General features: G+C 40.5%; 1 protein-coding gene across 2 annotated transcripts; it reads left to right on the forward strand.

Moving 5' to 3' along the window:
* The first annotated feature begins 5,659 nt into the window (after positions 1 to 5,659).
* On the forward strand, positions 5,660 to 26,140 carry NQO2 (N-ribosyldihydronicotinamide:quinone dehydrogenase 2). 2 transcript variants are annotated; one of them, XM_079146389.1, is made up of 7 exons: positions 5,660 to 5,805; positions 8,885 to 8,979; positions 10,967 to 11,131; positions 21,315 to 21,445; positions 22,616 to 22,729; positions 23,636 to 23,737; positions 25,872 to 26,140. In XM_079146389.1, exons 2-7 carry the CDS (start codon positions 8,973 to 8,975, stop codon positions 26,046 to 26,048), a joined length of 696 nt encoding a protein of 231 aa, XP_079002515.1. In that variant the 5' UTR covers positions 5,660 to 5,805; positions 8,885 to 8,972; the 3' UTR covers positions 26,049 to 26,140. The 2 variants fall into 2 exon arrangements, with proteins under 2 accessions (XP_079002515.1, XP_079002514.1); XM_079146388.1 differs by lacking the exon at positions 5,660 to 5,805 and adding an exon at positions 8,606 to 8,624.

Raw genomic sequence — 26,140 nt, forward strand, 5'->3', positions numbered from 1 at the left:
AAGTGATGTATATAAGTGTGAGAAGTGACAATAATACAGTGACCTCAAGAATTATTAGGCACTCAACTGAATAGCATAGAATTTCTGAAATGTATAAAGATAAATCTAAAGATGTCATATTTAGAGAAAATTTGTTTATGTGATAAAGATAATATTTTTCCTTCCACCTGCATTGATGTGCTAGGATCTCCAAAATACGTTATTTCAAGACTCACCTATTTTTTAAAAAAATCAATATTTTTTAAATGACATATTTGTTTCAAAGCACATTTTTTTTTTGCAGTTTGAGAATGTTCTAGACCCAAATATTAACTGTTAATGACATCTGTAAATGATGTGCATCAATAATGTGATAATAGCTACAGGTCAGAAACCTGCACTCTTTGAATGTTAAAGAGCTTGAATCTACTATTTTACTGTATACACTTGGTCTTGTACTTACCATTCTCTTCAGTTTCACAAGTTTTGTTAAATAATCTGAAAGTCTTTTCTATACAATAGTAAGACCGTAAGAATTTACGTGTATTTAATGTCTAGCATATATGAAAATTAGACACCACACAAAGAAAGGTAGATTATGTATTTCATGAGAAACCAATGCTCAGTTTAAGCATGCAAATTGTTCAGAAACACATGATTAAAGTCACGTCAGACTTAATAGAAATATGGCTGATAAACAATTTAATTAATTGAATGTTAAGAACAAGACATTTTTTTTATGGTTTAGATATGAAGTGTCCCACAAAGGCTCATGTGTGTATTAGGATATTCAGAGGCAAAATGATTGGGTTATGAGAGTTGAAACTGTGGAAGAGTACAGACCCCCTTATAAAAAGAAAAAGGTAGAGACCCTCTGATATAAAACAAATATATCTAGTTAAGATTGACCAAACCAAAATGGGCACAAATAAAATCACTGAGTTGTGCTGACTGTGGTAAATATAAGGACAATACCGGAGATAAAATAATGTGGCCGTTATTGTGGACATTGGGACCATTTCTGTGAAGCAACCCATCCCTTCGGAGGCCCTAGAAGCTGCCAGTTTCAGCTACCAGCTACCCGTAGTCTGGCTCCCCAGGCCTAGCTCGCACTGCTAACCCGCCAGGTGCAACCTGAAATAGATAAGCTAGAGCTGGCTGCTTGCACTCCTTGGGAAAAAAAAGGAAAAAGGCCCCTATTGTTAACCTGCCAGGATTTTTTTATGGTTTTCACTTTTAAAATGAGCTTGCTGAAGTCACTCGCCACTATTGCCCCACTTGGAGTAGTGGTCCTGACATGTCAGTCTGTTTTCTTTTCTTTTCTTTCTTTTTTTTTCCTCTCTTTTCCCCAAATAAACTTTTTTCCTACTTTAGTTTCTGGTGGTCTCACTATACGTCAATAACCAGACCTCACAACAGCAACCTAATCTGTGGATTAATCCACTGACATGGGTTAACTGGGTGGAAACTATAGGCTAGTAGGGTGTGCACAGAGGAAGCAGGTCACAGCGGCAGGGCTTTGGGGTTTCCATCTTGTCCCTGGTGAGCAGAGCTCTTGTTCTGCTTCCTGCTTGCCATGTACTGAGTTGCTTCTCTCCACCACATCCTTCTCCACGATGTTCTGCTTCACTCAGGGCCCAGAGCTGTGGAGTCAGTCAACAGTAGACTGAACCTCTGAGGCTGTAATATATTATAAGCAGACTGGTTATAGACAAAGAGAATATTAAAAACAGCAAGATAACACTTGATATACCGGGGCTCCTCAATAATCCCATATGTTTATGGCCAATTGACTTTTTACAAGGATACCAAACCCATTCGATGGAGAAAAGAACAATCTTTCAATGTATCATGCTGGAACAACTGGATTTCCACACCCAAAAGAGAGGTTGGGCCCCTACTTCATACTCTATAAAAAATAACTCAAAACCAATGACCAAAGTAAAAGGTTTAAAACCATAAAACTCTGAGAAGAAACTGAGTCTCTTGAAACTCATCACATTGAGTTTGGTAATGGGTTCTTGTACATGAACAAAAAGTCCAAGTAGAACAACAACAAAAAATTGATAAATTAGATTTAGTTAAAATTGAAAATCTGTGTGTCAAAGGCTATTGACATAGTTTGGATTTTAAATATTTCCCCCCAAAACTCATGTGTTAAAGGCTCAGTCCTCAGAACAGTGCTCCTGGGGAGTGGTGGAACCTTTAAGAGGTGGGACCTAATGGAGATTGTTCAGGTCACTGAGGATGTGCCCTAGAAGGGGATGGTGGGGCCCCAGTCTCTTCTTCCTTCTTTTTCACTGATCAGCCACAAAGTGAACAGTTTTGGTCTATCACATATTCCTGCCATTATGCGCTTGCTCACCCAAAACAATGGGTCAACTTATTAATTAAAATCTCTAAATCCATGAGTCAAAGTCAACCTTTCCTCTTTGTAAGTTGATAATATCCAGAATACATAAGGAACTCCTACAATTGAACAACAAATAGATAACAAACTCAATTTAACAATGAACCAGGGACTTGAAGAGACATTTCTCCAAAGAAGGAATATGAATAGTCAATAAACACCAGAAAAGATGCTCAATATCATTAGGTATTAGGAAAATGTAAATCAAATACACACTGAGACACTGAGGATGCAGCTTGGTGGGGAGTATGTGCTTGGCATGCATGAGGCCCTGGATTCAAACCCCAGAACCAAACAACAACAAAAATAAAACTTCAGTGAGATACCTCTTCTCTCACCTTTTAGGATGGCTATATTTAGAAAAAAGGGAACCTGAAATTGTTGGTGAGGATGCAGAGAAATCATAACCCTTGTACATTGCTGGTGGGAATGTAAAGTAATGTAGTCACTCACTGTTCCTCAAAAAGCTATATACAGAATTAACCATATGACCCAATAATTCCACTTGTTTACATACCCCCGAGGACCAAGCACAGGGACCCACACAAATACTTAAAATAAATATTTTAAAATAAAAATTATCACTGAAGCACTATTCACAGTACTCAAGTGTCCATCAACAGATGAATGGATAAACAAAATGTACACACTTTTTATATTACTCATCCAGAGAAAGGAATAAAGCTCCAGTATATGCTACAACATGGATGAAGCTTGACAACACAGTTTTCAAGGGAAATAAGCTAAATGAAAAGGACACATTATATGATTCAATTATATGAAATATATAGAATAAACAAATTGATTAAAAGTTACCAGGGGATGGGAGGAGGGGAGATTGGGAAGTTATTGTTAAATAGTGTGTTAATTTTCCATCACAGTGACAAAATACCTGAGATAAATCAATTTGAAGAAGAAAATGTTTATTTTGGCTCATGGTTGCAGAAGTTTCAGTCCATGGTTGATTGGATTTCTTACTTTTGGGCCTGTGTCAAGACAGCATATCATGGCAATGCGCATGTGGTGTGGGAGGCCTGTTCACATTACTGCCGTGGGGAAGCAGAGAGAGGAAGGGGATGGGATCAGGGTCCTAATATCCCCTTCAAGGGCATGCCCCCAATGACCTAACTTCTTTCACCTAGATTCAATCTCCTAAAGGTTCTACCACCTCCCAGTACATCATGGACTGGCGACTAAGCCTTCAAAATATGTGCCTTTGGAGGACAGTCAAGATCCCAACCATAGAGAATGGAAGCACAGTTTTTGTTAGGTGTAATGGAAAGTTTTTGGAAATAAATGACCATAATGGTTGTACAACAGTATGCACGTAATTAAAGCCACTGAATTGCACACTTTAAAATGGTTTAAATGGCAAATAACATCAGAGAGAGAGAGAGAGAGAGAGAGAGAGAGAGAGAGAGAGAGAGAGAGAGAGAGAGAGAATGCTAATAGGAAAAATCAATTTCCCAAAAGAAAGTGGATGCTGTTAGGAGGAGGGCAAGAAATACCATTAAATGAAATCCAAAATGAACATCTCTTTAGGAGATAGCTTAGCTAATTTGCTTGACCTTCAGGTAGTTTCACTAAGTTCAATTTTATTCTGAAATAAAACATGGGGAGTTGAGAAGAGGAAATGTATAACTGGCTTATCTGCCTCCTTGCCTAAAATGCCTAATCCTATTTTTGCATTTCTTCAATTTAAAGATGAAATGAAAAGTGGAAATCTTCAAGTCCCTAGAGGTGATGCTTGTCCTTGATGCTAACTCTATTTAATCTCATTTTGATAGCATGATCTCTTCCTCAAACTCAGAACACAAATAAGGTCACATCTCATATGTTTGCGGTAATTGCAACAATACCAGATTAGCAGGAAGTTCTTTTATTTCCCTTTTGCCGACCACCCTTAAATTTACAACGTTCAAACGGCCCTGGGGAATGTAGGCATTCCAGCTTCCAGTCCCAAGCAGAAAGCGGCTTGCTCCGTCCACATCTGTGATTTCTCCTGGCTACCATAAGGTGGTGGTGTTGCACCACAGTCATGCATGATCAAGGAGTAGGTACTAATGCTCCCCGCACTTGCTACTCTATTCCAAAATGAAGTCGGACTCTAGGGTTTGGACTCACAAGACAAGGCTGCCCGGTTTCTTGCTGTGGATCACAAGATTGTGACAGCAACTCACCATATTCCTGCCTCTGAATACAAGGAATCATTAGCAGCAACAGAAAGGCTAACCCAACCCAACACCGCACCTAGAGATGGTGAGGTGCCACTGTAGGTGAAGTGAAAAGAATTCTAAAACCCCAAACCTTTAATATAAGCAGGAAAGAGCCAAGAACCCACGTGGAGTACAATAAACGGCCAAGTTTCACTAGGAACATTGCATATACAGGCAAAAACTTCCCTTCTGCTCTGTGGTTGAATAGGGCTAGGACACCAGAAAACAAGGCAAAGAGATTGGAGAGGGTCCTTGGGAGAGGTCGCAATGGCAGGTGGGCTACCAAATAGGGAGGCACCAGAAAAAGGTTGGAAAAAGAGACAATTCACCCAAACAGCTCACCAGCACTCTCCAAACTCCCTCCAACCCACCAACTAATCATAAGCCCTTTCCACCTTCTTGAGGGTGTATGTCTTCGGCCCTGACTTTAATTGTGTCCATTAAACTTCTTCTTTGGACCCATATGCCTTTCATCTAGTTTCCCCCAACACCTAGCAAAACTACCCCACACCAGCACAAGCAGTAGGTCGACACTGATAGACAGCTCATTTCCATCACCGCAGATCCTTTTTATAGTCACAGTCACTTCCCAGCCACTTCCCTCCCTAACTCCTGGCAACCATTAATATGCTCTTCATTTCTATAATTCGTCCTTTCAAGAAATGGAATCATACAGTACGCAACCTCTTGGGATTGGCTTTTTTTCCACTTAGCGTAATTCCGTGGAGATTTGAGCCGGCTGTCGTTGTAACACACCTCATTCCTTTTCATTGCTAAGTAGCAGCTTACGGATCCTCCTTTGTTTTAACCTGGATACACACCAGGGATGCGAGAGGAGGCAGGAGGGTTGGAGGGTTCCTCCACCACTCAGTCCAACCCAGCGTCCCTCCACCACTCAGTCCAACCCAGCGTCCCAGCCCAGCCTCCCACAGCACGGAGCCAATCCGAGTCTCCCAATTATCAGAGTGGAGGGACGGGGCGCGGGGCGGGGCGTCAGCGAGTGGGCGGGGAGAGGGCGGGGCGCCCGCGCCGGATTGGGAGGCGGTCCTGGTGCTCCAGAGCGCAGACGCGGCTGTATAGCTGGCGGGGCGCGTGTGTGCGCGGCCCAGTGGCCAGAACCTGACGTGGAAGCGGAGTGTCCTTTCCCGGACGCACATGGGCGAGCCCTTCTGCTGCTTCCCGGGTCACGCAGGCGGGAGAGTGAGTGCCCCACTGGCCGGGGACCTGGCGGGCTTGGGAGGGACTGCAGACCAGAGAGGTCTCTGGCTTTTAACTTGCCAGCTAGATATGTGTCCCCGTGGTTCCTGGCACCCTGGATCCTGAGCCGGTTTGAAAACATGATCACTTACCTCTCCCGGGGCATCACCGCGTGCCAGGCCCAGTTAGTGCTTCACACGAATAATCTCGTTTAATAAGGTCGCAGCCCTGTGAAGTGGGTGCTGGCATTATCCACATATTACTAATAAGGGAGCAGGGAGCCCGAGATCACCGAGATCACCGTTCGTGAAGGGTGCCACCGTTTACCGAAGCGCCGCGGAGCCGCTGTAACCTTGTAATCTGGGGGGGGAAAAAAATCTTCTTCCTAACCGTTAATCTCTGAAAATAACAGCTTCTGTAATCTTGAATCTCTGGAAATCTCAGCCAAAGGAAATACATGAAAAGGAACGTGTAAAAATCATGCAGACTTCTAATAGTGCTAGGTATAGTTCTGGGGTAGAGGGACGGGAGTAACCTAAGTCCCCAGAAATAGGAAAATGGGCACAAAAGGGCAGGCAGACAATGGCGTAGCTACACAATGAAATGTCTAGCTGTTCCAGTGACCAGTATGGGGCCTGACTGTGGAAAAAGGCATAGCAGATAATAAAGAGAAAACTTCATAAAATAGCTTTTGGATGCTTTAAAATGAAATTACGTATATGTCAAAAATAACAACACATTTGTTCTGGTATGTATAGTTTAAAAGCACATGACTCTGCCTGTGGACTTGGTAAGAACACGGTTCCCAACAAAGGAGAGTTGTTCCTGCTGTGGATGGGGTGCCTGAGGGCGAAGAGCCTGTGTTGGAGACTTGTTTATTTTGAACAAGTCCCTCATTTGTGGGCCTCAGTTTCTTATTCTTTACTGCTAGAAGTGGATGATATCAAGTTGGGAACCCAAATTACTCAAGAGGCTATCAAATGAGCAAGATCATGTGATAGAAATACGTCACCTGGGCCAAGCAAGGCAATAGGGAGTGGTGAGGCCTGGGGTGCTAAAAAATGCACAAGTGCCAGGAGGCATTCAAATGAAAGCATTTGATCCAAATCAAGATGTCTCTGGTCCCTCACTTTGAAAATCTCAGGATGAGCATTCCTGAGTCTGCAGTGACACTGGAACTTTTCAATAGGTAAATCAGATCATACCACTCTCCTGCTTAAGATGCTCCCATGACTTTGGTAGTCTTAGGATAAAATCTTTGCCCCTGCCCTACAAGGTCAGCTGGGTTGGACTCCACTCAATTCTGACTGGATCCCCCACCACCTCTTAAAAAAAAAAAAAAAAAAAACCTGTAACTAAAAACCACAGTCCAGCCAAATAGCCTTTCTGGTTTCTCAAACCCTTTAGGAGAGTTCCCACTTCAGCACTGACTTGCTATTCCCTCTGTCTGGACCCCAGATCTTTGCATGGCAAACAGCATATCACCATTTACTGTCCCCGTTGAAGACCCCTTCTTGAGCTCCCTATCTAAAATAGCAAACATACCCCTGCCATTTTATATACTAAGTTACTTTATTTTCTTAGTTCTATCACTATTACTTATCATCATCCCTAGTACATATCTGTTTGGAATTCTGTGCCTTGTCTTCTTGTTTATTGTCTCTTCCCGGCAAAAAGTAGTGTCCTATTCTCACCTCTTTTGTTCATCTCAGTAGCCTCAGCACCGAGTACAGTATCCAGCCACAGGGTGACTTCCACCTATTTGGCTGCTATGAATAATGCTGCTGTGAATGTGGGTGCACAAGTGGTTCTCATCCTGCTTTCAATTTTTTTGAATTTATACCCAGAAGTGGAATTGCAGAATACATGGTAACTTCATTTTTAATTTTTTGAGGGACCTCTGTACCACTTTTCCATAGCAGATGCACTTTTTACATCCACACCAACAGTGCGTAGGGGTTCCAAATCCTTCCATTTCCCACCAACGCTGTTGATTCTTGATTTTTTGATACCCATTTTAATGGGTGTGAAGTGATATCTCATTGTAATTTTGATTAGCAATTCCCGGTGACTAGTGACATCATGCATCTTTTCATTTACTTAGTTCTTATTTGCATATCTCATTTAAAGAAAGGTCTATTCTAGTCCTGTTCTTATTTTTAATTGGGTTGTTTGGTTTTTGTTGTCGAGTTTTATCTGAGCTTCTTTTCCCCCCTCTGTCAGTGGGAGTGGGCAGTATCTTGGCTCTCTCAGCATGAAGCCAGTTTTTTGGGGCTAGAGGACACAGACCTCCTTTGTGCCTCTGAGGCCTTCTAGGGAGAACTAACATTTTTCTTTTTTTGGTGCTGGGGTTTGAGCCCAGAGCTTTGTACATGCTTAGCGCACACTTTACTACTGAGCTCCACCCCGAACCCTCTGGAATCATATTGGGTGCCACCCACTGTATATATATCTTTCTTTCTTACTTTCCTGAACCACTCTGTGGCTTTGTAGTTGAGAAGACTGAGGCAGAGGGAGGAGCAGGGACTTGCTGCAGGTTCCATAGATAAGACATAGAAAAACTGGATTCTGGGTAAAATTCATCTGATGTGGTAGTCTCCACTGGCCTACGCAGCTTCCCTAGAGGAACTTGTGAGATCTCTGTCTGGAAACCAGGTCTGAACTGACTCTCCTTATTTGCAGGTAGGAAAAAGACCCACCCGGTACCATCCCAAAGGCTTCCCCAACACCGGGGTGTTCAGATGCCCAGGGGCACGTGACAGCCTGTTAATGTGCCTGCCCTTTGCCTCTTCACCTTCATTTTTAACCTAAATGCTGAGGAGGTACAACGCCTGCCTCTTGTCTGTGGATCATTTCTCATTTTTCTGTGGCTGACTGCCTTCACCAAAGGTTCGAAGTCCTCTCAGAAAAAATAAGTGTTGGTTTTGATACATGGCATGATTTGTCCTTGGAGGCCTGTTCCAGAGGAAGCCCTGCCTCTCTCAAGAGCCTTTTATTCTGATGCATGCACATGAGCCTAGACTTTGTACTTGCTCCTCACCTCTGCATTCCTCACCTCCCCTGAGTTTATTTTTTCTTTCAGATTATCGGGATCACCAAGGAGAGTGACTGCACCTGAAAGCCTGGGCCTGCCACACCAAAGCAGAGAAGAAAATCCGTCTTCCTCAGGCATGGCAGGTAATGACTCATTATGGGAGAGTTAGACTTTTAATCCAAAAGTGAATATATAATTTGATAGTTAAAAAATCCAAACCCAAACAACACAGAAGTGTGTAAAACCTATTTGGATTATAACTGGATCAGTCTCTGGAATTGTTTTGAATTGTTTTTAAATTTTCTTGTCCATTTCACCCTGCTCCAGAAGGCAGGTTCCTCAAGAGTGGAAGCCATACCTCCCTTGTTTTAAACCTGCCTCCAGTTTCAGAAATCATCCCTGTGACATAGTAGGTCCTCAAAAAATAGTTGTTCAGTGCGTGAGCCCAAATTTTAAACCACACTTTAAACCCAAGTTTAAAATGATTCCATCTTCACTTTTTTTCTTTTTGTAAATAATTGAATTTTTACTTTTTTGTTTCCTTCTTCATCTTATTATTAATTTTTTAAATCAGTGCTAGGGCCTCATGCATGTTAAGCAGAGTATCTACCACTGAACTTACCCCCAGCCCCACCTATACTTTTGTGTTTGCTTATCATGCATGCAGGCACAGACTCCCACATACCCACATATGAATTTTGCTACTTAGTTTTTTCACTCAACAATATAACATGGAAATCCTTTCATTTTAGAACTTACAAATTCACTTTATTCTATATATTCTACTATAAATTTGCATGTTTCGACCTTGGTACATGTCTGGGGCCACATAATCCTTTGTTGTGGGGATGGGCCCTGTGCCTTGTAGAATGTTTAGCAGAGTCCCTGGACTCTACCCTTTAGATGCCAGGATCTCTGCCTGCCCCCACCAGTTGTGACGTTAAGAAATGGCTCTGGAATTGGGAAATATCCCCTGACTGGCAATACTGCCCCTAGATCAGAAACACTGGTATAGGATTTCATTTACACCCATTCTCCTGGTAAGCCCCCAAGCAGAACTCTTTTATAAGATTGGATTCTGAGAAAGTAAAAGTTAATAGTTTACTTAACTCATGTAATTCAGCCCTTACACTCAACTGAATACCCTGAAATTGTTTGCTTCAAGCTAATGTATGTTTCTCCTCAAGATCCTAGACTTCAAAATTTAAATCAAGCATTTAGCATGTTAGTCTTAGATGTTACCAGGGCAAATCACCAACTTGCCTTCTAGAAGAATTCAGTACATAATCCCACAGACTCTCATGAATGCAAAAGATGCTGTGGCAGAGCCTCTGCTGTTCATGATAGCCAGTGCCATAAAACCTATTAAGAGTCTTCTTTCCCTTAGCTTTGCCACCAAAATATGGCTTTCACATAGTCCTGCCTTCCTTAAGAGACCAGGGGACCAGTTCCTCATGTTTTGTTTAAGTGCCTAGTTGCCATAAAACTGGAAGATGAAGGCAAAATGGGCCAGCTGTAGGGTTGGCACAAAGGATTAATTCTAGAAGTCTTTTTATTTTGATGTTTGGGAGTCAGGCTAAAACTTCTCATAGAGGCTATCCAAATTAGATCAGGCTTTAAAGGATTTAATTGTGTGATTTTGTTTTGTTTTGAGAAGACATGATTTGGCCTATCGTGTTTGTATATATAGGTTGAGCATCCTTAATCTAAAGATCCAAAATATTTTCTCAGCACATGACTAAAATACTCTGAAATTCAAAATTCTCTGAACAAAAAAAATTCAGATTTTGGAGTATTTATGATTTGGGATTTTCATATCAGGGATGCTTTACTTATGAAGTCTACACAAATATTCCAAAATCTGAAAAACATGAATTCTAAAATATTTCTGGTCCCAAGTACTTCAGATAAAGAATACTCAACCTGTATTTGCATACTCAAGTAATGATGATTTATGATATAACTGAATTTAAAAATGCTCACTTTAAAACTGTCATCCAATAAGAACATTGGTATTGCTTAGCTTCAACTGCAGTGATGCACCTAAGCATTTAAATTTTCATCTTAGTCTTCACGGGATTTTGATGAAGGAGAATGGCTTTTCAGTAGGAACTGCTTCTTCCGATGTAGGTAAGAGAGTGCTCATTGTCTATGCACACCAGGAACTCAAGTCTTTCAATGGCTCCTTGAAGCAAGTGGCAGTGGATGAATTGAGCAAGCAGGGATGCACCGTCACCGTGTCTGATTTGTATGCCATGAACTTTGAACCAAGGGCCACAAGGAAAGATATCACTGGTGAGTCATGGCATAAATACTTGATTATTTTTTTAACCCTCATCTTTTATTTTATAATTTTAACAATGTCATTGCACAAAATATAAAAGTCTCAGGTCAGGAGTCCACAGTGCCAGACTCTTTTCCATCCTATCCCCCAGCCACCGAGTTTCTCTGTTCCCAAGATAGTCAGGATACAGTTTTCTCTATTTCCTGTCTGAGATAGTTCTTGGGGTATTAACAATTATGAGAGTATCTTTCATTTTCCTCTACATTTTACAAAAATAGTAGCATCTTATGCTCATCATTTTGCAAGTTGCTTTTGTTTTTCGTGTTGTAGAAAGTATTCCATTGTATGGCCATGTTATGGTTTTAAGTGACTCTCTACGAAAGGACATTTTAGGTTGTTTCTGATATTTTGCTATTAAAAACAATGCTGCAGGAAACAATCAGAGTCATATGTGTTTTCCCACATATGTGAGTTTGTCTAGAAGTGGAATTACTGGTCAAAAGGAGTGTGAATTTTAATTTTCCTAGATAATACCAAGTTGCTTTCCATAAATCTCACACCAGTTTACACCATTGTCAGCAATGTTTACAAATGTGTTGTTTCCTCACTGTCATCAATACTATTGCCGATGTTTTTGTAATTGCCAGTCTAGCAGGTGAAAAGATAGTTCTATTTTGTCCTTCTCTCATTGTGAGGTTTAATATCTTAAGATTTATATTCTATTTATTAATATTTATTTGTATTAACATTTTATTTGTATTAACATTTAATAAAATATTAAATATTCTTCCTGTGAATTTTCTGTTCATATCCCCTGTTCATTTTTCTATTAAGTTGTTAGTCTTTTTATTATTGATTTTTTTGTTTATTTTTTTATTTATTTTAATTAAAAATCATAAATTTACATAGGGCAATGTTGTTTGATTCATTGTTATTTTTTCCCCTTCCCCCCTGCCCTTCCCACCCCTCTTTTCCCTCTATACAGTCCTTCCTTCCTCCATTCTTACCACCCTCCTTATCCCTAACCCTAAACCTAACCCTAACCCTAACACTAACACTAACCCCTCCTACACCCCCTTATATGTCCTCATCCGCTTATCAGCGAGATCATTCATCCTTTGGTTTTTTGAGATTGGCTTATCTCACTTAGCATTGATATCCTCCAATTTCATCCATTTGCCTGCAAATGCCATAATTTTATCATTCTTCATGGCGCAGTAATATTCCATTGTATATATATGCCGCAGTTTCTTTATCCATTCATCAATTGAAGGACATCTAGATTGGTTCCACAATCTGGCTATAGTGAATTGAGCAGCTATGAACATTGATGTGGCTGTATCTCTGTAGCATGCTGATTTTAAGTCCTTTGAGTATAGGCCAAGGAGTGGGATAGCTGGGTCAAATGGTGGTTCCATTCCAAGCTTTCTGAGGAATCTTCACACTGCTTTCCAGAGTGGCTGCACTAATTTGCACCTCCACCAGCAATGTATGAGTGTACCTTTTTCCCCACATCCTTGCCAACACCTGTTGTTGCTTGTGTTCTTGATAATCGCCATTCTAATTGGGGTGAGATGAAATCTTAGGGTAGTTTTGATTTGCATTTCTCTTATTACTAGAGATGTTGAACATTTTTTCATATATCTGTTGATTGCTTGTAGATCTTCTGTGAAGTGTCTGTTCATTTCCTTAGCCCATTTGTTGATTGGATTATTTGTATTCTTGGTGTAGAGTTTTTTGAGTTCTTTATAGATTCTGGAAATTAGCGCTCTATCTGAAGTATGATTGGCAAAGATATTCTCCCACTCTGTAGGCTCTCTCTTCACATTACTGATAGTTTCCTTTGCTGAGAGAAAGCTTTTTAGTTTGAATCTATCCCAGTTGTTGATTCTAGCTTTTATTTCTTGTGCTATGGGAGTCCTGTTAAGGAAGTCTGATCCTAAGCCAACAAGTTGAAGGTTTGGACCTACTTTTTTCTTCTATAAGATGCAGGGTCTCTGGTCTGATTCCGAGGTCCTTGATCCATTTTGAGTTGAGTTTTGTGCAGGGTGAGAGATAGGGATTTAGTTTCATTCTGTTTCATATGGATTTCCAGTTTTCCCAGCACCATTTGTTGAAGAGGCTATCTTTTCTCCATTGCATATTTTTGGCACCTTTATCTAGTATCAGAAAATTGTATTTATTTGGGTTTGTGTCCATGTCCTCTATTCTGTACCATTGATCTACCTGTCTATTTTGGTACCAATACCATGCCGTTTTTGTTACTATTGCTTTGTAATAGAGTTGAAGATCTGGTATTGTGATACCCCTGCTTCGCTCTTTCTACTTAGGATTGCTTTAGCTATTCTGGGTTTCTTATTCTTCCAGATGAATTTCATAATTGCTTGCTCTATTTCTGTAAGGTACGTCATTGGGCTTTTAATTGGAATTGCATTGAATCTGTATAGCACTTTTGACAACATTAATTCTGCCTATCCAAGAACATGGGAGATCTTTCCATCTTCTAAGGTTTTCTTTAATTTCTTTCTTTAGTGTTCTGTAGTTCTCATTGTAGAGGTCTTTCACCTCTTTTGTGAGATTGATTCCCAAGTATTTTATTTTTTTCGAAGCTATTGTGAATGGGGTAGTTTTCCTAACTTCTCTTTCTGAAGATTCATCACTTATGTATAAAAATGCATTGGATTTATGAGCATTGATCTTGTAACCTGCTACTTTACTGAATTCACTTATGAGTTCTAAGAGTTTTCTGGTGGAATTTCCAGGTTCCTCTAAATATATAATCATGTCATCAGCGAACAAGGATAGTTTGAGTTCCTCTTTTCCAATTCGTATCCCTTTAATTTCTTTGGTTTGTCTAATTACTCTGGCTAGAGTCTCAAGAACGATATTGAATAGAAGTGGTGAAAGAGGGCATCCCTGTCTTGTTCCAGTTTTTAGGGGGAATGCTTTCAGTTTTTCACCATTTAGAATGATATTGGCCATGGGCTTAGCGTAGATGGCCTTTACAATGTTAAGGAATGTTCCCACTACCCCTATTTTCTCTAGTGTTTTGAGCATGAAGGGATGCTGTATTTTATCAAATGCTTTTTCTGCATCTATTGAAATAATCATGTGATTCTTAACTTTTAGTCTGTTGATATGGTGAATGACATTTATTGATTTCCGGATGTTGAACCAACCTTGCATCCCTGGGATAAAACCCACTTGATCGTGGTGCACTATCTTTGTAATATATTTTTGTATGCGATTTGCTAAAATTTTGTTGAGAATTTTTGCGTCGATGTTCATTAAGGATATTGGTCTGAAATTTTCTTTCCTTGATGTGTCTCTGTCTGGTTTAGGTATCAGGGTGATATTGGCTTCATAGAATGAGTTTGGGAGGGTTCCCTCCTCTTCTATTTTATGGAATATTTTGAGAAGTATTGGAATGAGCTCTTCTTTAAAGGTTTTGTAGAACTCAGCTGAGAACCCATCTGGTCCCGGACTTTTCTTTGTTGGTAGGCTTTTGATGACCTCTTCTATTTCATTGCTTGAAATTGATTTATTTAAGTTGTGTATGTTCTCCTCATTCAGTTGAGGTAATTCATTTGTCTCTAGAAACTTGTTGATGTCTTCGAGGTTTTCTGTTTTGTTGGAGTATAGATTTTCAAAATAGCTTCTAATTATGTTTTGTATTTCACTCGTGTCTGTTGTGATATTTCCTTGTTCATTCCGAATTTTAGTAATTTGAGTTTTCTCCCTCTTTCTCTTTGTTAGTGTGGCTAAGGGTCTATCAATTTTGTTTATTTTATCAAAGAACCAGCTATTTATTTTGTTAATTTTTCCGATTGTTTCTTTTGTTTCAATTTCATTGATTTCGGCTCTGATTTTCACTATTTCCTGTCTTCTACTACTTTTGGTGTTGGTCTGCTCTTCTTTTTCTAGGGCTTTGAGCTGTAGTGTTAAGTCATTTATTTGTTGATTTCTACTTCTTTTGTTGAACGCACCCCATGAAATAAATCTTCCTCTAAGTACTGTTTTCATAGTGTCCCAGAGATTTTGATATGATGTGTCTTTGTTCTCGTTTACTTCTAAGAATTTTTTAATTTCCCTCCTGATGTCTTCTGTTATCCATTCATCATATAATAGTGTATTATTTAATCTCCAAGTATTGGAGAAGTTTCTGTTTTTTATTCTGCCATTTATTTCTAATTTCAATCCATTATGATCTGATAGAGTACAAGGTAGTATCTCTGTCTTCCTATATTTGCTAACAGTAGCTTTGTGGCATAAGACATGGTCTATTTTAGAGAAGGATCCATGTGCTGCTGAGAAGAAGGTGTATTCGTTCTTTGTTGGATGGTATATTCTATATAAGTCGGTTAAGTCTAAATTGTTGATTGTGTTATTGAGATCTATGGTTTCTTTTTTTTTTTTTATGGTTTCTTTATTCAATTTTTGTTTGGACAATCTATCCAGTGGTGAGAGAGGTGTGTTAAAATTGTCTAGTATTATTGTGTTGTGGTCTATTTGATTTCTGGAATTGAGAAGGATTTGTTTGACATACATGGATGAGCCAATGTTCAGGGCATAGATGTTTATGATTGTTATGTCTTGCTGATTTATGCTTCCCTTAAGCAGTATGTAATGTCCCTCTTTATCCCTTCTGACTAGTTTTGGCTTGAAGTCCACATTATCTGAAATGAGGATGGATACTCCAGCTTTTTTGCTGTGTCCATGTGCATGGTATTTTTTTCCCATCCTTTCACCTTTAGTCTATGGGTATCTCTTTCTATGAGATGAGTCTCTTTCAGGCAGCAAATTGTTGGATTTTTCTTTTTAATCCATTCTGCCAGTCTATGTCTTTTGATTGATGAGTTCAGGCCATTAACATTCACGGTTATTATTGAGATATGATTTGTATTCCCAGTCATTTGACTCATTTTTGTTTTTTGACATGATTTGGTTTCTCCTTTATTTGGCTATTCCTTTAGGCTAGTTCCTCCCGTTGCTGATTTGCATCGTTGTTTTTTCATCTCTTCCTCATGGAATATTTTGCTGAGAATGTTCTGCAATACCGGCTTTCTTTTTGTAAATTCCTTTAGCTTTTGTTTATCATGGAAGGATCTTATTTCGTTGTCAAATCTGAAAGTAAGTTTTGCTGGGTATAAGATTCTTGGTTGGCATCTGTTTTCTTTCAGGGCTTGGTAAATGTTGTTCCAGGCCCTTCTAGCTTTTCGGGTCTGGATTGAAAAGTCTGCTGATATTCTTATTGGTTTCCCCCTGAATGTAATTTGATTCTTTTCTCTCGCGACCTTTAAAATTCTGTCTTTATTTTGTATGTTAGGTATTTTCATTATAATGTGCCTTGGTGTGGGTCTGTTGTAATTTTGTATATTTGGAGTCCTATAAGCCTCTTGTACTTGGTTTTCCATTTCATTCTTCAGATTTGGGAAATTTTCTGATATTATTTCATTGAATAGACTGTTCATTCCTTTGGTTTGTTTCTCTAAGCCTTCCTCAATCCCAATAATTCTTAAATTTGGTGTTTTCATGATATCCCATAATTCTTGTAGATTCTGTTCATGATTTCTTACCATCTTTTCTATTTGGTCTACTTTGTTTTCAAGATTAAATATTTTGTCTTGAATATCTGAGGTTCTGTCTTCCAGGTGTTCTATCCTATTGGTTATGCTTTCTATGGAGTTTTTAACTTGGTTTATTGTTTCCTTCATTTCAAGGATTTCTGTCTGTTTTTTTTTTTCCAATATCTCTAACTCTTTATTGAAATGATCTCTTTCTTCCTGTATTTGCTCCTTTAACTGTTGATTGGTGCGATCATTTAATGCCTGCATTTGCTCTTTCATCTCCTTGTTTACTTCCCTGATTGTTTTAATTATGTACATTCTGAACTCCCTTTCTGACATTTCTTCTATTGTGCTTTCATTGGGTTTTATTGATATAGTATCTAGGTCTGTTTGGGACATTTTCTTCCCTTGTTTTTATTGGTCAGATGTCAGTGGGACTTTGTGACATTTCAGAATTCTTCTATTGGCTTATATTGTCCCTGTAGATTTCCAGTGTATCGCCTTCCTGCCTTCAGTAGCCTGAAATCTTGGAGTAACTTGATAATGCAGTGCTTCCAAGGAAAGCTGCCCCTAGTTCTCTACTGGTTCCAGGACTTGGAGCTGGCTCTGTGTGGAAAGGCTCTCACTGGGGGGTCTGCTCCGAGAAGCTAGCCTGGAGGCCCGCCGGAGGGGGCCAGGCTGCTGGCTGCTTGGGGAAATCCCTGGCTGCCCTGTCCTGGTCCCTGAAGCAACCTGCAGGCAGGAACTCGCCGCCCTCGTTCAGGGAACTGAAGCTTGGTTCTGTGCAGAAAGGCTGTCACTGGGGGGCCTGCTCCAAGATGCTAGGGAATTTGGCCCTGCGGGAGGAGCCCACCACTGGATTGCGCAGGGCTGCCTGGGGAGGACTGTAGCTGCTCTGCCTTACTCTAATAAGCCACCCGAATCCGGGCCTGCCTCCCGGGCAGCACTTCACCGCTTCACCGGGTGGGGGAGACTCATCCCGAGGCTCTATTTTAGTCCGAGTCTCTCAGTGCCTCCCCTTCTTGAATCCTGGGTTCTGGAGTGACTGGAGATGCAGTCACCCTCTAGTCCACCATCTTGGATCGCCCCTCTAGTATTGATTTTTAAAAGTTCTTTATATATTAAAGAACTTTTATATATTAAAAAGCTTGTAGTATGGAATATGAGTTGCAAATCTTTTTACCTAATTTGTTTTTGTTTTTGTTTATTTGATTTTGCTCATGGTGACTGTCCTTTTAAAGGCTTCCATTTACTTTCATTTAGTTAATATTTGATCAGTCTTTTTTATCTATGACTTCAGGAATTTAAGTCATACTTAACATGAACTCTAAGGTTGTAAGAAAGTGTTTTATAGTTTCTTATGATATTCCATAGGTTCTAGTTTTTAATTTAAGTATTTTATCTATTTCAAATTTATTTTGGCATGTGATATGAGATATGGGCCCAATTTCTTCTCCAATGCCTACCTAGATGTCTTATCACCACTTATTGCATGATTCAGCTATTTGCCCTTGATTTAAAATGCCACCTTCAGGCTGGGGAGATAGCTCAGTCGGTAGTGTGCTTGCCTTGCAAACACAAGGCCCTGGGTTTGATCACCTTCATTGTGATCCAGATTTTCACTTTATAAATTCTATTCTACTCATTTTAATATTTTTTATTTATTTATTTTTTTGTGGTTCTGGGTATTGAACCCAGAGCTTCAAGGGTGCTAGGCAAGCACTTACTAACTACATCCCAGTCTATTGGTTCCACTCCTATTGTTTTATCCATGTCCACATAGTTTTACTTATTTTGGCAAATAATACAATTTAATATCTGATGTAGGTCACTCTCATTTCTCTTATTTTCAAGTTTTTCTAACTATTTTACTTTAATTTTCCATAAAAGCTTTTGAATCAGCCATCCAGATGCGAAAAGAAACCTGATGGTGTAGATGAACTTGGAGTGAATTGTAAATATGTAGATGAACTTGGAATGAATTGACCTGTTATGTCAGTTCTAAGAGAATGGTGTGACCTTTGCTCAGGTCTATTTTGATAATCACCAGGTTTATTTATATGTTTTCATCATACAGACCTTGTTTAATTCTTACCAACTGGCTGTAGCTTCTTTGTGTGAAGAGGAGTGTGTGTGTGTCCAGCCACTCCTAGTTTCCTTCTTTTTTTAATATGCTTTTTTTAGCTGTAGGTGGACATAACACCTTTATTCTATTTATTTATTTCTATGTGGTGCTGAGGATGGAGCCCAGTGCCTCACACGTGCTAGGCAAGTGCTCTACCACTGAGACATGACCCCAGCCCCCTAGTTTCCTTCTTATTTATGATATTTTTCAGATGATTCAATGGGGCTTTCCAGACATGCAGCCAAATCATCTACAAATAATGACAGTTGCACCTCCTTTTTTCCAGAATTTAAAATCTCAAATTTCTTTGTGGTTGTGTTAACTACAGATACAACATTCAGTACTCATCTTTGTGTTATTTTGTCTTTCTTTTTTTTATTGTAATAAATTCCCACCACAGCTAGGTTTTGCCTTGCATGCGTAAAGCCCTGGGTTTGACCCCTAGCATTGCAAAATCATCATCTTCATCTATTTTCTCTTAGTAAACAGCAACACATGGACTAGAAAAATAGAGAACAATGGGACAAGGAGTTACTGGTTTTGTTTGCCACTGTTTGTTTCTTTCTTTCCTCTTATTTTTTTTTTTTTTTTAATCTGTACCAGGGATTGTTGAACCCAGGGGCACTTAACCCCTGAGCCACATCCTCAGCCCTTTTTATTTTTTATTTTGAGACAGGTTTTTGCTAAGTTGCTTATGGCCTCTCTAAGTTGCTGAGGCTGGCTTTGAACTTGCTAAAGCAGGAGGCTGCTTTAGCCTCCCAAGCCACTGGGATTATAGGTGTGAGCCACCATGCCAGGCTTGCCATTGGTTTTTAAGTGACTCAGTAGCAAGTTGGTTTCTAACCAACTCAAATTTAATGTCCATTTTGGGGAAGTGAATTGGGAGTGCTTTACAACTGAGCTACATTCCCAGCCCCTTTTATTTTTCAGTTTGAGAAAAGGTCTTGCTAAGTTGCTGAGGCTAGCCTCGAACTTGAGATCCCCTGCTTCAGTCTCCCATAGTACTGGGATTATAGGTATATGTCATCATGCCCTGCTTACTGTAAAAAATGTTTTTAAATATAGGTGAACAGAGGCTGAAAAGTGCAACCCCTTTTCACACATACTCCAGTTCTGCCCCACAGCCCTGATGCAAGCATACTTCACCTTCTAGAGTGGGTCATTGTAGATCATATTCCAAATATTAACAAAAGTACATTCCATGTGTAGATTTGGAAGTCTGTAGATATAGTGAGCACTCCATAGCTGTAGATTCTGTATCCACAGACTCAACTAACCGTGGATTGAGAATATTTGGAGCTGGGTACATGTTTGTAATTCCAGTGACCTGGGAAGCTGAGGCAGAAGTGTCCCGAGTTTGAGGCCAGCTTGAGCAACTTAGTGAGACCCTAAGCAATTTAGCAAGACCCTGTCTCAAAATAAAAATTAAAAAGGTTTGGGATGTAGCTCAGTGGTTAAACGCCCCTGGGTTTGGTTGCCAGTGCCAATTTGGAAGGAAGGAAGGAAGGGAGGGAGAGAGGAATGGAGGGAAGAAGAGAGGGAGGACCTATTTGGAAAAAAATTGCACCTGTATTGAACATATACAGATTTTTTTCTTGTCATTATTCCATAAAAAATACAGTCAAACATCTATCTACATAGATTTACCTTGTATGAGATATTAGAAGTCATCTAGAGGTAATTTAAAACCTACAAGAGGATATTTGTAGGTTCTAAGCAAATCCTACAACATTTTATGTATGGACTTGAGCATCCATGAATTTTGGTAACCTGGGAAGTCCTGGAACCAATTGCCTGTGGATACTGAGGGACGACTATAGGTGTAAAGGGTCCAGAGGGGTCTTGGACTTGATGTAATATGGCAGCTGTGACCTCCATCTGATTACCTCCCTCGTGCAACACAGCCTCTGGCCTATAGTAGTTCCTCTCTTCAGTCTCCCTGAAAAGACAAGATGCTATATGTAGAAGCACTTGGTGTGTATTCTTTGAAAGAAAATCAAATACAAATAGGTTAAAAGTGGAAGCAAAGAACATTCTCTCTTTTTTAAATTACAAATTGACGACTGGTTCACTTCCCATTGTGGCGTTTCTCAAAGTGACTTAAGGTTTGCACATGGTACAATAGAGGAAGTCACATTTGATCCTCCAGTCATCCCGCCTCTGTGCCTACCTCTGCCACTTAGGACTTGGGTGGCACCAAATAAGTTACTAAGCCCATTTAAGTTCAGCTTCTCTCTGGTGGAGAACTGGTGTGATCTCATCAGTTGTTATGAGCATAAGAAGGGTGATGGGTGCAGAGCACAGCAGCTGGTAGGTAGGAAGCACTCAATGAGTGGCCCTTCCAGGTTCCTTCTTGTTCTCTTGCCCGACCCAGGGTCCAGCTCCTGGTTGGGTCACAGCAGATGTCGCTGACTCACTTTGAGGAGTCTGGGCACACACAGCGCCAGTGGAATGGTGGGGATGGGCCACAGCCTCTCACCTGGAAGTGGCTTTTCCCCCCAGGTGCCCTTTCTAATCCTGAGGTCTTCAGTTATGGGGTGGAAGCCTATGAAGCCTACAAGAAAGGGTGTCTAACCAGTGACATCATTGACGAGCAGAAAAAGGTGCAGGAAGCTGATCTCGTGATATTCCAGGTTTGTTTTTCCTCTAATTAATGTATTGAATGATATTCAGCTTACATAAGACTCTTTCCAAATGCTGCATTTTGCACTCCTACAAGTGGCATCAAAGTTTTAATAGCATATTTTCACATTTGCTGGATGAGTGCTGTACCATGGTACTTAGTTACGATACTTAGTTGTAATATTTACCTAGTTTGGTAAAGGGATCCATGCAGCCATTATTACTCACAGTTCTGACCTCCCAAGTAAACAGGAATGAATTTTTCTGTTATTCCAGGGGTCCACAAACCATTGAATCCTGAAGGTCTTTTTGCTTTCATTTTCTCCCAGTCCCCACCCCTGTACATGCTGGGCCACTTGAAAGCCAGATTTCTCTACCCAATTGTTTATCAAGGTAGTATGGGTCAAAGGCCTCAAATACCCTGATTATTAAGAGGAAAATCTTTTGTTTCCATCTTTTCACTAGTTGGTATATACACACACACACAGCCACTTTCCCTGTATTTGTCCCAAGGAGGTAACAATGGTTCCGATTTGTCACTGCAGAAAGAACAGTCAAGTAAACACATGTGTTTGAGAGACCTGGTCCAAGTCAAAGTAGAAAGAAAGGGCTTTGGTCACTTAAGTCTCCTAGACAAGCAGTACAGAGCTGTGGCTGGCTTCAGGGACACAGGACCCAAGCTGAAGCACCTCTGCTGTCCTCCCCAGATTCCCATCCACATCTCCCTGCACCTTGGCTCTGTTCTGCCTTGCTGCATGCCAAGAATGATTCCAAGTAAGGGATCTGATTGGCCCCATTCGACACCCAGATTTTAACAACTCACCCAGATATAGAAAGGGTGAGGTCTTTTCCACACCCTTCCTCTCATTCATCTTGATTGGCTCAGTCACTGCTATCCCAAAGCCAGTATCCAGTTTTCATCTTTTCCCTAAATGCATGGGGATTAGCATCAGGGGCTATCCCTGGGGGATGCAGAGCCAACATAATAGCGACCAGGATCATTGTCAACTCCACCCCTTCCCACTATCACCACACCTCAGAGCTGGCCATGTTGGTTACCCATATCCACCCAGCCACTTGGGAGTAGGACAATGGTCTTTGTTCTGAATCACCAGATGGACTAAATTATGAATCCTGAGACAAGCCACAGTATTTATTCCTCCTCGGTGTGCTGTCCCCAGTTCCCGCTGTACTGGTTCACTGTGCCGGCTATCCTGAAGGGCTGGATGGACAGGGTGCTGTGCCAAGGATTCGCCTTCGACATCCCAGGGTTCTATGATTCCGGTTTTCTCAAGGTACGTGCCCTAGGGATAAGGATCACTAGACTATCGAGAGTGGGAGGAGGGGGAGGCAGCTATCAAGTTATAGTTTGCTTTTTTTTTTCAAGTAAACATTGATTGAGCATCTACTATGTGAACAGCACTGAGTGCTAGACAGATGAGAAAACCACCATTTCTGAACTTGTTTAGCTTTCTGTCTAGTGGGGGTGGGTTCTGGACATTGGGCTAGGGCAAGTTAATGTGGGCAGTGAAGTGGTTAGCCCTGACTCTAGAGAGGTCATCTATTCCATGACGGAGAGTCCATCCATGGCCTTGTATGAGTTCATCCCTCTGAACTTCACATGCGGACCTGGTGAAACAAGATAATGCAACACTTACATTGCAGGGTGAGAAATGCGTGGGACCTGGTAGATGCAAAATAGTAGTAGCTGTGAACTTCTTACTAAAAGAATTTCCTACTAAAACTAGTGACTCAAATTCTAAAAACCTCAGGAAATGAGTGTATGTGAGGAAAGCAAACCATATAACCAAGATCCATCTTGGACCACGAGTAACACTGTCACTTATTGAGTGGCCAGTGTGCTGGGCTCCACTCACCTCCTCAGCTCTAGACGGCACCTCAGTTGTGTCCATTTACGTGGTGTCTCTGGAAGCTGGTTTCTGCTGGAGGTCTGGGCATGTCAGAGCTTTTGCATTCACTTGGTCCCTTTGCTGATTGTTCCATTCTGCCTCATGTTGGGATGTAGCTGACACCTGTTGGATGAGCCTGTGGGAGATAGGTGTGTTACGTTTGTCCCTCCCTAAAGGAACGGACCCCATGTTTTTCCCTGGTTTTGCCATAAACCGTTTTGCCAGCATCGCAGTAGCACTTACAAATTCTCCTGGCATCCACATTAAGTGTGTTTGCTTCCTCTCCTGCAGGATAAACTAGCCCTCCTTTCCTTAACCACAGGAGGCACAGCCGAGATGTACACGAAAGCAGGGGTCAGCGGAGACTTTCGGTACTTTCTTTGGCCACTCCAGGTAAACAGATGGCGAGAGGCTTCCTTGCGGTGCTGGCCCATTGTATGTCCCCCACCTCCCAAGGTGTGAAATGACATGTGATGTGAGCCTGGCACCCCACACCATTCTCACTGTATCTGGATACAGACAATAACATTATGCCCTTTTTGAATTTTTTTGACTTGACGGCATTGAAAAGGCTGGTCAATAGGGAAAATGCATTGTAATAATAGTCTTTGATATTTGGGCCAAAGCTAAGCCAAACCTGGTTAGCTTGTTGTCTCCTTTGTGGAGATTAGAATGGAGCTGAGGTAGTTCCAGGTGCGTGTATGTGTGTGCGTGTGTGTGATGAGCACGTGGGAGGCCCAAGGGAGCCTTTCGTGCAGACTTGCAATGCCTGGGGAAGCCTGTAGATCAACCCTGGCAAGAGGTGCCCTAGGCCCTGCATCCATACAGTCTCTCACTAGCCTCTCCCTTGGCCATACTCCCCGTGGAGATAGTGCACACTTGGTGTACCTGGGACTCAGAGCTTCCCCACTCTTGATGCCTGTGTGAACACCCTGGGCCTGAGAGTGGCCATGGAGTAGCCCCTGTCTGCCAAGGGGAAGGCAGTAGGCAGTGTGAGTTCAAGCAACCTGGAGTGACCATGTGCAAAGTGCTCCCCAGTGAGGGACAGAGCTAGGGGCAAGAATACAGAGAAGCAGATTCCAGGTGAGGGACTCTGAGGAGACCTGAAACTTAACGGGAAGTTACTCTTCCAGGTTGTCATGAGGGATTTCTAGAAGAGAAGAGCATATATAGAGAAGAGCTCAGTTTGTGAGCTTGCTGTAAAAAATATAGACATTGTGGCAGTAGAGAGTATAGCTCAGTGGTAGAGCAAACACGTAACATGCATGAGGTGCTGGGTTTGATTCCCAGTGCCACAAAAAAAAAAAAAAAAAAAAAAAAGGGAAAATCAAAAGAACTAGGAATTGCTTTTTCCTGTGAACTCTGGATTCACATGCCTTGCCCACATGTCTTTTTTTTTTTTAATTGATTTCTCGGCACTCCAGATGCTAGCAAAATTAACCATATTATGTCTTTTCAAACCATGAAGACCTTCCTTTCATGTAGATAGTTGACATTTATTTTTAAGTGCATTTCTTTCCTTGTCATAGTTTTCGTCAACTTTTAAATTATATCTTCTAAAACTTCTTTCTGTATTTGTGAAGGCTATTGGTTTCCAAGTTTACTGCTTTTCACCCAGACCATTTTTGATTTCTTCTGTTGATCATAACAGTGTTTCTGGAAATAAAAATGTTATGTTAGAAAAAATAATGTGGTGTGTGAGCCTCTTATGCTCCACCTACACTGATGGGGAGGACTGAACCAGGATGTGGGTTTTAAAGAAAGCAGTGTACAGGAGTGAATGTGATGTTTCTAAGAAAAAAAAAGTGATCCTTTTTGAAAGGAGAAAGGATAGTGATTTCAATTAGTGACATTCCACTGAAGCTCCTGAGGACAGTTAGCAAATCAGCTTCCTTCTTCACAGGCCAATTTAAATTCTTTGTTTTTAAAAATCTCTACATTTTTTTTTTCAGTTTGCAAAAATACATATTAGAAGATAAAGGGAGAAATGTGAAAAAAAAGAATAAAAAGTTCCCTTAAAATAACCCCACAAAATTATCACTTTTAATAACTTGATTTATTTTCTTAAGACATAATTTTATTAATAGGTTTATTATGTTTATTGCTCTTTTATATAAATGGCATACAACAAATAATGCTTAAAATTTGTACTTTTCATTTAACAAATAGCTTCAACCATAGTGACACACTATAGCTAGAAAAAACTTAGTCTAGAATGATCTATCATATGAATATGCCATAATTTGCCTAGTCAATCAAAACAGTGACATGTAAGATTGAAACAACAGCAACCATTACAGATGAATATCAATCTGTAAATTCCAGTTGCTCTATGTTCTTCTGCTCATTTATTCCCCACATCCTATGATTATAAAGAAGTCACATGTTTTTGGTTATCTCATAGCATTAGAGTTGTTTTAGAGTTTATTTTGGAGGTTTGTTTTTTACCATTCCCCTCTTTAATGATTTAACTTAATTATACATCAAGGGTGTGGTTTCTGATCAGTTCTTTTCTTTATGACTTCAGCATGGCACTTTGCACTTCTGTGGATTTAAAGTTCTTGCCCCTCAGATCAATTTTGCTCCCGAGTTTTCATCAGAAGAAGAAAGAAAAGCAATGGTGGCATCTTGGGCCCAACGATTAAAGAGCATCTGGAAGGAAGAGCCCATCCGCTGCACACCCCCTTGGTACTTCGGGGAATAACCCTTTGTGTCCTATGTACATCATGTGAGCAACACAGTAAGAGTACCTGCAAGAAGACAGCACCATTAAAAATAAAGTTACAACAAAGTGAA

Source organism: Sciurus vulgaris, assembly GCF_902686455.1.
Source record: "Sciurus vulgaris genome assembly, chromosome: 7".
Lineage (NCBI taxonomy): Eukaryota > Metazoa > Chordata > Mammalia > Rodentia > Sciuridae > Sciurus > Sciurus vulgaris.

Coding starts and splice junctions, on each gene's coding strand:
- NQO2 (XM_079146388.1), top strand. Junction 8,980..10,966: donor GTCTTCCTCAGGCATGGCAG/GTAATGACTCAT, acceptor CTTCCGATGTAG/GTAAGAGAGTGCTCATTGTC. Junction 21,446..22,615: donor CTGATCTCGTGATATTCCAG/GTTTGTTTTTCC, acceptor TGCTGTCCCCAG/TTCCCGCTGTACTGGTTCAC.